Below are 16,610 nucleotides of genomic sequence, written 5' to 3' on the forward strand. Positions count from 1 at the left end.
TTATTATTTTAATAAAAGGACGTCTATCATGACTTAGTATTTTCTTACAAATTATAGTCCTGAAAATGTCTTGAATTTAAAAATAACATAAAATAAACACAAGTAGTAAATATTCATATAGATAATAATTGTGATGATAATCAATGAAAAAAGGTTCTAGCATTTTTGATACTACCTTTGATAATATAATATATGTATGAAAAGTATTAAAATAATTTGGTCAAATTTATTTTGTAAAAATCAGTACACAAATATAATATTTGTTTTTATATTTTTTGTGCGATTTTATAAAAGCGCCATCTACAATTATGTTACGACACTGCTTTATAGATATGTCTCCAATACATAGAGCAAGTTCCTAGATGTAAATGAAAAAAAAAAGATGTAAATGGTCCAATTGTAAATGTGTATTACTGGCAAACAGGTGTAGATGTCTCTTGTATAAAATGTATTAAATTGAGAATTTGCTCTTGTTATTTTTGCGGCTAGTATTTAGACTCTACTATTTTCTTTCACATCACTATATTGTCGATATTTTGACTCGTATTGGTTTTAAAAATTTGTTTCTTTAAACAAAAGAAAACTTAAATTGTATGAAAAAGGAACCTGTATTACCAAATTATCGAATGCCATTTCTATTGTTTTAAATTAGAAGAGATGTAAGATTTATTTAAACTTTCGGCACTATTTGAATCACGACTCTACTGGTGAGGTAATATCGCCCCAGAATCGATAGAATAGTTTTATTTGAACTTTAGACGTGAATAACTGGAGAATTTCAATAAAATAGAAACTTTTTATAGAAACAAAAATCTATTAAGGTGTCAACACATAGATTTTTGTTTCAGTTATCCGAAATCAACAGATAATGCCCATCAGATTGAAAAAAAAACTTATAAACACGTCTTTCCTGTACATGTTATAGCTTATAGTGTAGCTGGGCTCTAAGAATTCCACATCATGTATTCCAGATTTTCAAATTTATAGATTTCGATAATTCTTTCTTTTTTTATAACATTATTTGAAGTACCTACGAGTATTTTATAATATTTCTTATGGAGAAAAAACGTAAAAATGTACCATGGGCCGGGGTGGATCGCTAGTAATTAATAAATATAAAAATTAAATAAGTCAGGTGACGTAGAGTCCACGTAGAGCCAAGCAAATTTTTGATCTTGTTCGAGAATGTTCATCCAGATACTTCACACAACGTTTTCATTTTTATAAATTTGAACTGTGTTAAAAGTAACCCACACATAAGTACATATAGATATTGCCCGCATTACCATTGTTAATAAAACCAATCAAATGTACCTATTTGGATCAATATTCTGCACATACACATTGAAGATACTTGTAATTATGTGATTCTTTCTCAATTGGTCAGCATTCGGCTATTTATAAGCTATTTATGAATGAATAGTAATTTTATTATTATAATAATAGACTATATAGTATCCAATTTATTAAGATTACACTATTTTACATTATTTTTTTATTATAGTATTTATAATACTCGATAAGCGATAGATTTGTAAACCAGCTATTCTTTGGTAAAAAAAAAACCTTAATTTGAGTTATTTTTTGCATATGTTGAAGAAGTGAAAGCACCATCGTTACCATAATGATATGAAAGGTTGTGATGATAATTTGGCTCCTGGTCAGCTCTTATCTGAAGAGGAGAACATTTTACACATGCCTACATTTGTGTCAGAGATTATTGATATAAAAGTCCTTATATATTTCAGATAAACAGAACATTATAATTTTTGTACTTCGATTTATATAATAATAGAGGTCCGCCCCGGCTTCGCCCGTGGTACATATTTCGCAATAAAAGGTAGCCTATGTCCTTTCTCGGGTATCAAAATATCTCCATACCAAATTTCATGCAAATTGGTTCAGTAGTTTAGGCGTGATTGAGTAACAGACAGACAGACAGAGTTACTTTTGCATTTATAATATTAGTATGGATATACGTACATTGTACAATCAGTAACACTTTAAATGACTATTTTGATAGGTAAGGGGAATAGCAGCACATAAAATAAGTATTATTTGAGATATCTATTTTACAGATTACCAATAATAAAAACTGACAAATTTTTCATATATTGTTTGGTTTAAAATTTTCATTTCGTTAAAGCAAAAATATTTTGAATGAATTCCTGTGAAAGAGTAATGGTAGATACCTACTTTATTCATAATTCAGTTCAAGGAATTGTGAAAATTCCAATGAAACGCGGTTCAAGTTTTATATTAATTTTATTATAAGGTAATTTATAATATTTTATTACTATTAAAGCTATATTACATGATCACAAATTATGTAACAAACGAGCTATATTTCTTTTACAGGTTCCGGGTTCGATTTTCTTCTGTAGTGCTTTGGATCTGAAAGAGAAGAAAAAAGAAATGTCAGCTGTATAATTTATATGAAGAACATTTAACGACTTATTTTTATTTTAACGATTAAAGACAATACAAGTTTATTTTTTGATTAGAAACAATTAGAAAATATCTAATAATGAAACACTATTTTAAATAAATATTCTATTAGCGACTGAAATAACTCTTGAGAAACAGGTGGGATAAAAATTAGCATAAGAATTGCTCAAAAAGAATAAATGATAATTCTAATTGATGGGTATAATATTTTATAATGCCTCCTGCCTAATTAGGCATTGTATTTTTAATCACAAGATGGATATGACAAATTTTTAAAATACAAAGAAAGAATGTATGAACCGATAGGAAATTACAATTACTTGCCATGCTCAACATTTTTTGGACTCTCTCTCAATAATAAGGGTCCTAATTTATCAGTCAACAGAAAACCAATTGGAGTTGTTATGATAATAGCCTGTACCACAAGCCGCATGAGATCTTCAGCATACACCAGCTCACCAGTATGAGATCCTTGAGACATCTTGATTGTGCTTATCGTCAGAGGGCAAAGTACAGCCTGTAAATAAGAATACATTTATAAAGGAACAAGGACTACAACGTAATATATCACTAAAACATGCTTTCTTACACATCCATTTATGCCCAATTGTGACTGTTTCCCTAGAATTATTTGAACAATCGCAAAAATATGCGAATCCAAATAACGTTAATATTATGATACTAATCTATAGAGTAAGGTATACCTTACAATACCAATCAAGTAAATGATTACATAGAAATATTTACGTACAGTGTAATCCTACTCAAGTTTAAGAACGTTTTAAATTTTTAATTTCTGTGCCAACTCTTCCAGCAATAATAACATCTGTATAAACTTTTGTAACTCTTGCTCAGCTACCGTAAAATATGACATAGGCGAATTGCGAGAAATGGAGAGTATTAAAAAAGAAGCGATGCATAAGTATTTTCTCAGTAGCTACTGCCAGTGACATTGATAGATAATCCTCTATTCGTTTATATACAATCTTTGGTAAGAGATTAGGATTCAGTTTAAGTACATATCTACGACATAAGTATATTAATATTGTTGCATATAGAAAAAAGGTTTCAAATTAATTTGCTGGCTGTTCTGAAAATATTTTTATTATATCTTACAATATATATCTTGCATGTATGAAAGAGAAATCTAATAAGTGTTTCAAGGCTTATTAAGGGCTGGAAGTAGTTGGTGTTCATTATGGTATCGCTAAGGCGAGGTGCTTCTAATTGTAACTAACTTTATATGGCATTTTTATAGCGAGATTTATTAATTAAACTTATAAAGAATTGTTTTTATGTTCATTGTTTTTCTAATTAGATACAGAATTCAGAGATTCAAATTAAAAAGTAAACCTACATTAATAATTATAACGAGTTTCTGTGTCTCTGTCGTTCAATGTGTCTAAAGGTAAGCGATCACGGAAAACGTTTGAATATTTATAAGCAGGGAATTACCTGACGAAAATGTGTGACTACAATATCCCCAATTTCAGACTTATTAGTTATACGAATTGTTGCTATAATTCAATTTTTTATATAAATAGAGAATAAAATTTTCGGTATTTTTTTTAATAATACTTCAGTTTTTTCCTACTGTTATATAAATACATTGCAAAGTTATAATGTACGGCTCATAGATAATATAAAATGTTAACTTACATTAATCATATACAGGGTGTCCCGCTCTTGGTATACTAAGCGCGAAGGAACTTGTAGTTTTGCATACACTGATCACGTAAAAAATACTTTAAAAAAAAATTACGTCCAAAATTTTTTGTTAAATTTTTCCTGAAAATCCATGTTTTCTTCTCTAGCTTCGCGCAGCCGGCATATACCGCTTCTCTAATATGAGCATTTTATCTATGAAATCATAATCTTAAACGATAGCTCACGTGCTGGTGGCAAAGTTGGGCGGCTCGCTTGTTATGGGTGTACACATAGAGTTTTAAGAATTCATCTATTTGAAAAAAAAATGCGTCTGAAATTTTTTAATTATTTTTTACGTACTCAGCGTATGCAAAACTATAACCTCCTTTGAGCTTAGTATACCAACAGTGGGACACCCTGTATAGCTAATCTATCGATATAAATTCGAAAAATTAGAATAAACAATTACCTCGACAACAGATTTGGGTATCCAGGCACAACAAACATACAATTTTTCTTTCAACTTTAAATTCCAACACATAAGGTAAGCAATTAGCAGTCTTATCGTCAGACATAAGAATAAGATTCCTAATCCCACTAGCATCGTTTCTGAAATACTATGATGAATCTGAAAGTAAAAATATACATATTTATATAACTCAAGAGCAATATCTTATATATAAAATTCTCGTGTCACAATGTTAGTCTGCATACTCCTCCGAAACGGGTGGACCGATTCTCATGAAATTTTCTGTGCATATCGGGTAAGTCTGAGAATCGGCCAACATCTATTTTTCATATGTACCACGGGCGAAGCCGGGGCGGACCGCTAGTTATATTATAAAAATAACTTTTCTAAGACGTCGATACTATTTTTCAGAGAGTGGATTACATTTCTACAATAGAATTTAAGGCTAGGCTCTATCTGAGATTGTAACCAGCAATTTTTCATTCTGTTCCATGCTATATCATTGTTAATGGTGGTTTCGTTTGAGGCTTCTGCAGCTAAACGTCTGATCAATGAACATCTATGCGATACTACGTTTTTCAAAAATAGGGAATATTAAAGAATATAGAACATAGATATTAAATTCAGCTTTATTCGATCTTCACACATCAAAATGATGATATTTCGAAGTATAAAAAGCTTCTCGGTTAGGTACATGTTATATGAATGTGTCCTTTAAGGTTAAAATCATTATGACCTGGGTGGTCATAATTTTGAATGGTTAGAATTAATCCAAACTAGCGAACCCTTTACTGTGTAGGGTTCGATACACATTTGGAAATCTATATTCTACATTGTTGCCCGTAATATGGATTGTATCGACTTCTAAGGATATTCTATTTATAGTGTTATTGTAAATAATTTTGCTTACCACGAAAAATGTCCCTGTATACGCAAAGACGAGAGGCTCCAAACCTGACCACAAAATTCTATAGACGGTCGCAGCTGGGTTTTGATTAAGTTTCCATCCTTTTTTAACCCAATGCGAAGCTGCCGTAGCATTACACGCCAACACTGCTACCCCACCTTATTAAGAAAGGAAAATAACGATATATATGAGAAATGGTAAATAAAACATTTTATAATATACATTTTTCTTAGGACACTTTTTTGACAGTCGGAAATTGGGCTGCTATTTGTATTTAGGATATTGTTATGTTCCTTGCATTATAAAGATATTACCTTATTGAATATTAAAGTTGTGTGCTATCTATAAGCAAGTTGTGATTTATACTAACATTTGAAATATCTTTAAACTCAAAAGAAACAAATATCTAAAATAGTAAATTATGGGACTTCTAAGAACCAAAAAAATCTTCAGTATAATTTTACTGCTATAGAATTTTATGTACAAATGATAAATATATCACTTTAGAATCAATAAAGTTTTATCTCAAATTATCTGAAATATTAGTAACTAGGCAATAAAATATCAAAATTTATTCGGTTTAGGTGTCTCAATGTTTATTTAACTCTATTATCGTTGTCATTAATTCGAGACTGCATTGCCATATTATTTGCGTTTATTGAACGCAAATAACGGTGGATAATGATAGGTATATATTAAAATTATTAGTTATAAATGCACTGTTTGTTATAATATAACTATTAAGTTAAATTTCACAGGTACATACAAAAATCATGGTTTAAAGTTTGTAAAGGACTGGTTTGTAAAATTGATAAGTACATAAAAAATGTTCTATGCGTTATTAAAAGAGGTAAATAATAAAGTCCTTTATGATTTTACTAGGTATAAGTTGAATTTTGAGTTGAAAAAAAAAGTTGAAATAAATAAAATGTAAGTTACCATACTAACGTTGACAATTCTTTTATATTTTTTATATTTAATTTGAAAGAGTAGATTTAACTGTTCACATTGCACGTGGGAATAAAAATTAAAATGTTCTTTTTATGAGCTGTGAACTTAATTTAATTTTAAGTTGTTTCACGAAAAACATTATTTTAAATCCGGAAAACTGTATTTTAAATGTAATAAGGTATATTGATACAATATACTAAATGGTCAGCGACAGGTGCCAATTACTATAACCAACGACCATAACTCATCAAAGAATGGATTTCCAAACATACACTGGTTAATTAGTTTACGTTGTTACAGAGCCTCGATTCAATTAAGCCATCAATAAATTATTATTATAAGCCTCAATGTATGTCCAATTTCTGTATAGTATAGAACAAAACATGTTTATTAATTAGGGATTTACCAGTGCCGCCCCATCCTATGGCCCCTGTGAAATAGTTCCCGAAAAAGCCCCCGATTAGTACGAACAGTACACGTAGTTCGGTAACATAATAATCCCGGGAATCGGGCACCAATTTGGCGAGCGTGCCCCACACGATGCCCAGCGCTGCCCCGACGAACAAAGTCAGACCCGCCTGCAAGAACAAAACATGCCGTTACTTCACAAACTTTCTTAATTTCACCTCCGAATGTGAAATTGAAATTAAATCCCGTCGAACAAGGAACTTCATCTGCAATGAATTTACTAAAAGGGTTAAACTTTGTTATTAATAAAATGAAATTGAGCAAAGCACGACCTAACCTAATTACTCGGACTGAGTTCTTTACGTTATGGATATAGTTACAATTTAGAGGCATAACTTTTAAAAAATGTTTTCCCTCGTTAAACGTGGATAACGGCGTATATAATTAGTAAGTAAACTAATTGATTCACTGAATTTAAAGTTATTGAGGTCACCGATTTACATGTATCGCTCGTTTACAATGTAAATCAGATCCCGAAACTTATAATTGTTAAACTATAGCATTCTGAACGTAAATAGGAGGGTTTATGGTATTTAGATCGGATCTCTACTTATTGAGAGAATTAACTTACTCTCTCTAAATAATTGCACGCAATTTATTTGATTCTCAATTATTTTTATAGGTCGGCCTGAGTATCGGGAATGCATATACATTACACCAATTCATCACTCCGCAACACACTCATTAGTATTACAGAACATGAAATTCTCGGCCAGCGTGTTAATATTTTATTCCTATAGATATATCTTATATTATTGCAATTATTTAAAATGTAACTATTATTAACATTCTCGGTCTTGTTAATTATTTATTCATAGAGGTAAATCTTATATCATTGCAATTATTTCAAATGTAATGATACTATTATTAGCAGCCTCAAATGCCTCACTCCTAATTATTATCATTAGGTATATATTGCTTTTATCTATAGTGCTTAAAATACAAATTCAAACTTTGCAGGTTGCACTTTCTAGGAGAACATCTTGACATATTCTTAGCTTCTTCTTGAAGTAAAATGAATCGAAGTTGGATTGTCAGAACCTTTTAGGATTTAAACAAGCTTTCAAAGTAAAGCGGATGTCTTACAAAGACAACATTCTAGTGCTCCTTCTTTATAATCGCACAAAAAAATTAAGTTTATTTCGGAGAAAACAAAAATCCACTAACAAATCTGATTGACAAAAAAAATGGTGTCGTAAAATAAAAGGTTTTTATTTAATAAATAGGCACAGCAGTGCAGTCAAAAAAATATTGGGACCGCACAGTCGACATGTTTTTCTTTTTTATTAGTTAGTCTCCATCGAATGAACGAAAAATTTTAGATGAAAAATTTGCGGAGTCAAATTAATGGCACTCAAGATAGATACTGTAAGGACATACTTTAAATAATAAACTAATCTAAATACTAAATAGTATCTATCTAGAAAATCATGTCGTATCTCTACGTAACCTATATATTGTTATAACTTATAATTAATCAAGCAAACTAAAAATTGCAAGAAAAGTGCTGAAAATACCCACCTTAACTAATCTATACGCGTCACTATCCTCATGAGTGAACATATACGTATATGTGATACCGTACACTCCAACACTGAGGGCGGTATCGAGACCTCCGGCGGTACAAATGAGTTGTGGCCATTCCACAGCACCTTTTGCGAGCTTCCCGTGTTTGATTACAGACGGCATTGTCACTGGACACGACACAGAAGCATACATTGACCCTAGAAGTATACCTGAAAATAGTAAGCTACATGTTTATAAGAACAAATCAGTACACTAGTTTGTGCAACAATGCGAATTATCCTACTTGTGCGTGATATTATAATACGGAATAAATACAAATTGTACCTTTTAAATGTTTAAATACAAAAAAACTCTAATTTTTAAAGATCAATCAATGTTTTTCATGACCTTCTCAAAAGTATGACATCTCATTAGAAATTAATCGAACTTATTAAATAGACTGCTTCGGTACTAAATATGAATTAATCATGAAGTATTCAGGAATCTCTTTGAAATTAAATTGTTTCTCTTAATAATTATTATTTTAGTTCAACAACCTTTCCGAAGTTATGGCGAGAGATTTAATATAAAATTCCGTTTTTTAGGGTTCCGTAGCCAAAATGGCAAAAACGGAACCCTTATAGTTTCGTCATGTCCGTCTGTCCGTCTGTCCGTCTGTCCGTCTGTCACAGCCGATTTACTCGGAAACTATAAGTACTACAGTAATGAAATTTGATGGGAATATGTGTTGTATGAACCGCTACAAAAATATGACACTAAATAGTAAAAAAAAGAATTGGGGGTGGGGCCCCCCATACATGTAACTGAGGGATGAAATTTTTTTTTTCGATGTACATACCCGTGTGGGGTATCAATGGAAAGGTCTTTTAAAATGATATAAAGTTTTCTAAAAAACATTTTTCTTAAAGTGAACGGTTTTTGAGATATCAGCTCTCAAAGTCGTAAAAAGTATGTCCCCCCCCCTCTATTTTTATAACTACGGGGTATAAAATTCTAAAAAAAATAGAGGTGATGCATGCTAATTAACTCTTTCAACGATTTTTGGTTTGATCAAAGTATCTCTTATAGTTTTTGAGATAGGTTGATTTAACTGTAATTTATTATATTTGCTGCTACGGAACCCTTTGTGCGCGAGCCCGACTCGCACTTGGCCGGTTTTTTAAATTGACTGTGAATATAAAACTAAACCGTATTAACTCTCCTCTTCAAAAAGTAATTTGTGAATATTTTAACGTAGATACCAAAACCTTTTAAAATTCTTTTGCACTAATTTGTGTGGATTTTAAATTCCTTTTGTATTTTTATTTATCCCATTTTACAAATTTGATACAAAAATAATATATATTTTGTGATCTTATTATACGTAATTTATACTAATAAGCACCATAAGTATCATAACGGGTTTGTATCACATTTACGTGAAATGTATGCTGAATTTATACACGGCATGTGATTATTGGAATTCTTCTTCTAAGGTGAGCCAGCTTGCAGGCGGTCTTTAGCGTGGATGCATCAAGCCGCGAATTTCAGGTGAATACGAAAGAGTCCGCGTCGCGCTACTTCGTCGTGCTTTAGTAAAACTACCTCATGCGATAAAAATGCATTCAACGAGCTTGCAATACAAATTCTACAGCGGAGCTTATTGAATTGGCCCATACCATAGGTATATCACACTCTATTGTAGAGAGGCGTGAGAATTTTTATTATTCGTTTCCCGCAATATCGACGTGTGAATAAAGTGATTTTGAAAACTCTTGGATTTACGATTCATAGTTACGAGCTCGGCGCGAATTTGCTTGCTTTTGAATTTTGTTTTTATATCGTATAACTTTAATAGATAATAATAATAATAGAGCAGTGGTGGCTCAGTGGTGAGACCTCGGACTTCGAATCGATAAGTTCGGGGTTCGAGACCAGGCGAGCGCGCAGGAAATAAATTGATTTTTCAATTTATCTGCGCATGTTGTAACATCACCACTGCTCGAACGGTGAAGGAAAACATCGTGAGGAAACCGACATGTCGAAGAATCAAAAGTTCGACGACATGTGTCATCCGCCAACCCGCACTTGGCCAGCGTGGTGGATTATGGCCTGTACCCTCATAGGAGGCCCGTGTCCCAGCAGTGGGAACGTATATGGGCTGATGATGATGATGATGATGATGATAACTTTAATATAAAAACGTTTGATCTTATAACGGGTGCTGAGAGAATTTTAAAATACTCAGCGAAGCAGTTTACGAATAACTTACGATTTTTTATCGGTGAAATGTGCAATGGGCATATTTATTTTATTATTAGGCTTTAATTCAAAGTAAAGGCACGATGTTTTTGTAAATGATTTATCAAAGACTTGACCTTAAAACCTAAAATATAGTAGTTAGGTACAGTGTACAATCATTGTTAAACAACTACCAGTAGATGTCAACAATAAACTTAGTGATGAAGCGAGGTTAAAACCGATTTGGTGCTATGCACCGCCGATTGTCAAAATTTAAACAAAATAATATAGCCAGTGGCCGTAGCTCAAACCGTTTTAAAATTTTTATTTATTTTGAACATTCCATTATGGACTGCAATGGTCCTTAACGTGCGTTAAATAATTGAAAATCTGTAAAATGTTAGCACACTACATTTATCTTTGAGTGCACGCAATAAAGCGAATAAAACATTGCGATAGATTGTGCTTCAAATGAGTTGTTTGTTTGTTTGCAATTGTACAACTACTAAATATTAGTTACATACTCGTAGCTGCACAATGCCGATTGTATATTGTCATTATATGCATCCGTATCAGTCTGTGATAAAGCTTTGTGTTCCGTCTTTGAATGAAAAGTTCATTTCGAATATGAAATTATTATTCAGTTCTCTGATAAGCGTTATTTTCATACAACATTTACATACTAATGGAACATTTTGGAAAATTGCATGCATGCATTGTTTGAGAGAAAGAATTTTATATAGTACAACATAATACGAACCCCACAACCAAGGGAAGCCAAGAAAGTAATGTACACATACAGTAAGAACCACCACCTCCGTAGTCCAAGGAACAGTCCCCAAAAGTATGATTTGACGCCAATTTCTTTTCATATAATTGACGTTCCAAGCTAGAGATCCTTTGCCTAATATAATAACCGGATAGATTTTCCTGGTATAGAGAAGAGATAAAACATATATTATGTAGGATAATTTAACATATTATCATCCTAGTAATGGGGAAGAGTGTACTACCCCTCCTCATTTTCAAAATTTGCAACAAATAACCTTACGTAAAAAACATTCATATTAATAATTGACTCATATGTACTTTACTTAATATAAAGCAAATCTTCTAAAATATATATTATGTACTTTAATACCTATACATAATCTTTTCAATATTTCCAATAATAATAAATGTTTTTATATAATTAAGCTAAACATGTTCATACAATAACAACATACAAGTTATTAGTAAAAAATTAAGTTCTTCACAAAGCCCAAGGGTTTTGATTACCTCAGAAAAACATCGATATCTGCATGGTGTCGCATGTCCAGGAAACCAATATGCCTCGCGATAATACCCGTAAAGAGAGCAGCGAGCAGTGGAGGTAAGGTTGTGATCTCTTGAAACACTTGACCACTAGCCCATGCCACGACGCCAACGACAGCAATCCGAAACCAGTTGCCGTTCACACCCCAACCATCGCCCCAAACGCTCCATAATGTACCCCAGACACACAATCCTAACAACAATCAAATTCATTATAACATGAGTGACAAACTATTCGTAGGTGACAGCATTACGTCTTCGATATCTTGTTGTGGTTAATTAATAATTAATTTGGCATCGCATCTTCAATTTACTTTGCAAAAATGTTTGAGATAATACAAACTACATATCTATAGGAAAAATAAGGCCTTGGCAGTCATGAAGCTTCAAAATTTGATGCGCTTTACATGAATTGCAGTGGGGACTTTTGATTTGTTTTTAGGGACAATTTTTACATTAATTTAAGTGAATTGCCACAATTTAATTTCTGAATGTTATGCTACCTCGTAGCTAGGTAGATATAAAATATTATCAGGGTCCAATATAAACTATAATATGACATTAACATTGTTGGAATTTTTTGCAAAAAATGCTTTAATAAGTTTCATGAACTTAAAAAATGTTATTTGAATGGTACATGTTTTTAAATAGTACAATTAAATCAGATAATAAGTGAGAGTCAGGTTTTGAATTGGAAACGTATTGTGAAACCTTTTTAGCTTACCTATTATGAACAAAGTAATATAATGTACAATAGCCGGCGTCGCGCTTTTTAACCATGTTTTTTTCTTGACACGTTCTTCCTCTTTATCAATATTGTCGATATTGATCGTAGGAATCACGTTCGAAGGCCTGCAATATTATTATAATGTTAGAGCACTATTTCGTTACAATTATTTATTATATTCAGCAGGAAAACTAATATCTCACGGAGTGTCACGTATCATATTATCGTCCTGAACGCTACTAGCGTTTCTGGCTAATAGATTGTCGTGTTCGTTCATGAGTTTGATTTATTATTATAAGACAAACTTCAACAATTAACGGTCTTATAAAGATATGAGTAGAATCATTCTAAATTTAGTTGGTAAACAGTGATGTACTTACTCACGTTTTCACTTCCTCCTCTCTTATAAAGTATACATCACTGTCGATGACTGTAAACATCTGCCTATCTGTAATAGGTAAGCCTCACTGCTTAATTTATCAAGGCGATATTTTATGCACAAATAATATGTATTCTATTTAGTTACAAAGAACGGTTTATTGATGTGTAGATAAGAGAACAGATATTGCATGATCGTAGCGCATGCACAATCAATCTGTTCATTTAAAAATAATGTTTAAATGTTAAGTGCTCTTGCGTGCACGCAGATTGAACTTATTTGAAGAATGTTTTAATAATTATAATTAAATTATGGCAATAAAACTGGGCATCAGCAATTTTCGATAAGATCGAAAATATTGCGGCGGTACGCAATTTCTGTAACCTATTGCAAAGAAGGAGGAAGAAATTTTTGAAATATTTGTTTCATAAAAATTTAAACTTGAATGTTTGGGATATATACCTAATATAATACATAAAAAATCGTAAAGTGGAACAAGAACGACTATTGCCTTATAGGATCGAGACCTTGACTATCCAGGATGGTCACGAACCAACGAAGTTGAATTACTACTTCGTAATTTTGAAATTTCATTGCATGTCGAGGCACATATTGCATATGTTTATAAGTTTATGTACTTATTATCCTTATAAGTCAAAAACCATATATCTGACAAGATTCATATTGCACAGTTTTTACCGTAGGTATACCATTTTATTTGTTACGGCGAATATAAAATACTAGTATATTTTTGCCAGTTTTGGGTTAAATATAAATTGGTTTTAATACAAAATTATTTATATGTAAAATGGAGCATATTTAAGAAAAATCTTGGTTAAGAAATTAAGTATCTTTTATATCTAATACATATATGTACAATCAAATTAATAATGACACGTCACATGATATAGGATTAAAACAGGACTATTAATTTATAAACTCTACCAAAACTCTACCTAATTATTTAGCGGAAATCAGAATATAGTTATATATAATAATAATAGTTACAGGAGCATTTGCAATTCAATTCGCATTCTTTACTAGTAAGTGTAATATTATACTGATCATTTGAGAGGATGATGATCATTTGATTCTTTTATCTTTTACTAGCTTCAGCACGCGGATTTCATTTCGTAATTCTAATTTTCGAAGCATTTCGATGCATAATAATATGTGCTCTACATGTGTATTTTTAAATGCAAATCATAGGTACCTACCTCATACCTACCTCTACTATTTATAGTTCCATAGTTTCTGCTTTACTAATGTTTATAGAATTGATGATAAATAATATAATAATAGACAAATAATATTGAAGCTAATAAAAACAATTTTCTAAAGATTGGACACTGCATTCATGAACAACAAATGCATGCGAAGCTTTCACTTATTTTCGATTAATATGAGTTTCATATTAATCGAAAATAAGTGAAAGTTATTATTATCAACTGTATTATACAATATAAATTGTAGAGGTACCTTATCTTTATCAAAAATGTGGTTAACTTGGGAAAGTTGTTTTTTTTTCATGATTTATGAAAACATTGGTATTTTTAAATATTTAAATAAGATTATTGAAGGCTTTTTATATATCATATTTTTTATATAATATTATCAGCTTCATATAAAAACTAGATTTCCGCACGCGGCTTCGCCAAACCTATCCTATGTGTTAATCCAAGTTACCCTCTATATGTGTGCTAAATATCATTGTAATCGGTTGAGTAGTTTTTACGTGAAAGAGTAACAAACATCCATACAAACTTTCGCCTTTTTAATAGTATTCGTATAAAAACAATGTTTAATTAAAATCTGTCGCAGTTCAGAATTCCAAATACAACGTTTTTTTCAACGTTTTTTTCAACGTTTTTTTAATTTAAAATTACTTCTCAATCTCAAACATTATTTACAAAAAGATTTGGCAAAACAAGGTGAAGTTAAATAGGTCAAGTGAACCTTAGTAATAAATTATTCAATATTACCTCTAAAACCATTCTTAAAACATTGTCATTATATCCGCATTATTCGTCAGCTGACTTATTACGTGGAATACAAATTTTAATATAAAATAAACAAAAATATTTGAAGATAAAATGCGATCATGTGAAATAAAAATTCTCTTGTGATTTAAGAATAAGCCTTATTTACGACAAGAACAATATTTAATTCATTTGTGACATGAATAAATAATAAATAATCTTGCTATCAATCCTATCTCAATTTTTTAAAATGAGTCAGACACAATTTTATCGCTTTGTATGTTAAATATTACATACAATACATAATATATACAATATAGACTAAAGAACTATGTTTTCTGATAATTATATAACATGATCTTCACCATTATCTCTTCCTTTTCAAAATTAACATTGAACTTATATTACGCGGTTGGCAACAGACAAATGTAATTTTAACAGAACTCTTGTCTTAAAAAAATAAAAATACAAAGATAATCAACTAACAATGACCTAGAGGGAATTTACGAGAAGAATGTAATTACACCAAAATACACTTATCAATTTATACGTGTTTACATATTACCTTAAGAACCGGTTAAAGGTAACTAGGCCTCAACTCCGGTGTCTGCACTGGCAATCGAGCAAATGCTGTTGGTTGCATTATACTTCACATAAATTAACACATTCAAGTTTTTGCCGTATTTTGAAATGATATTAATAGAATAGGAATATAAATAGATTAAAATTCTAGCATTCATTTAAGGTCCTAAAATTCTTAACCTAATATTAATAAACCTATTATTAATCTAATATACTATGTTCTCACGTATTGCAATATTTATTCTATTTTAAATTGAATATATGACCTATTAATATAATAAAGTATAATATAATAATATAATATCAATCCATAGCGGACTAACAAAAATTTGTAAAAATCTCTACCAGGGCAGAGTCATATATATAACAGTTAGTTGAACATAAATGAAAAATTCAGTAAATGCAATATTGGAATGCTTGGAAAAAGACATTGCTTGGATGTGCTTGGAAAAAGTTCTGGAATCTTGGAAAAATGAATTTCTCATTCACAATAATTATTATAGAATTTTTAAATTAACATACTATCGTATTAAAAAATGGAATTAACCATTTTACTTACTTTCCTTCATTCCCACGTTAAAATTGTTTTAGTAACTAAATTTTTATTTGCATAGACACTATCACTTTTTGACAATATATTCACAGACTGACCAAAGCCTGCGCCCGCGCAAGTACGTTTACATCGGCCGGCGTATATGGTGTCGACGGCGACGTCACAGGCCGAATCAATAAATAAGTAATTTTCATTTCGCCGCTAAGGTTATTAACTGCCTTCAAGAAAGATTAAGCAGTTGACGCTTGACTAAGCCAGTTTTTGTACCCGAAATCCAAGCCTCTCGGAGGCAGCTATAGATCAAATACGTTCTGACCCAGTTACTGTATTGAAATACTTTTATGAGTTACTTTGGTTTATTGGCTCAACCATTTTTATTATTTTGTCTTTAGGAAAAATTTCTTGTTAAAGTATAAGAACAAAAGAAGGAATGTATTGT

General features: G+C 31.1%; 1 protein-coding gene across 2 annotated transcripts; it reads right to left on the reverse strand.

Moving 5' to 3' along the window:
- Positions 1 to 2,252: 2,252 nt before the first annotated feature.
- Positions 2,253 to 16,344, reverse strand: LOC149490592 (sodium/hydrogen exchanger 9B1-like). 2 transcript variants are annotated; one of them, XM_089706462.1, is made up of 11 exons: positions 16,178 to 16,344; positions 13,063 to 13,126; positions 12,676 to 12,803; positions 11,916 to 12,144; positions 11,398 to 11,567; positions 8,412 to 8,626; positions 6,829 to 7,000; positions 5,475 to 5,629; positions 4,565 to 4,723; positions 2,773 to 2,965; positions 2,253 to 2,394 (listed from the first exon to the last, which is right to left on the reverse strand). In XM_089706462.1, the coding sequence occupies exons 1-11, from the start codon at positions 16,185 to 16,187 to the stop codon at positions 2,342 to 2,344; spliced, it is 1,548 nt and encodes a 515-aa protein (XP_089562588.1). In that variant the 5' UTR covers positions 16,188 to 16,344; the 3' UTR covers positions 2,253 to 2,341. The 2 variants fall into 2 exon arrangements, with proteins under 2 accessions (XP_089562588.1, XP_089562597.1); XM_089706471.1 differs by lacking the exons at positions 13,063 to 13,126; positions 16,178 to 16,344 and adding an exon at positions 12,882 to 12,981.
- Between the last annotated feature and the right edge of the window lie 266 nt (positions 16,345 to 16,610).

This window comes from Colias philodice, chromosome 2 (assembly GCF_061535455.1).
Source record: "Colias philodice isolate Cphi_HAF_F1 chromosome 2, ilColPhil1 Martin Lab GWU primary, whole genome shotgun sequence".
NCBI classification, from domain to species: domain Eukaryota; kingdom Metazoa; phylum Arthropoda; class Insecta; order Lepidoptera; family Pieridae; genus Colias; species Colias philodice.

Bases quoted from the DNA above. Each gene is read 5' to 3' on its own strand.
- LOC149490592 (XM_089706462.1), bottom strand. The intron at 7,001-8,411 runs GTGGGTATTTTC...TTGTTCTTGCAG, and splicing joins ACGCGTATAGATTAGTTAAG to GCGGGTCTGACTTTGTTCGT. The intron at 5,630-6,828 runs GTAAATCCCTAA...TTTCTTAATAAG, and splicing joins CATAGGATGGGGCGGCACTG to GTGGGGTAGCAGTGTTGGCG.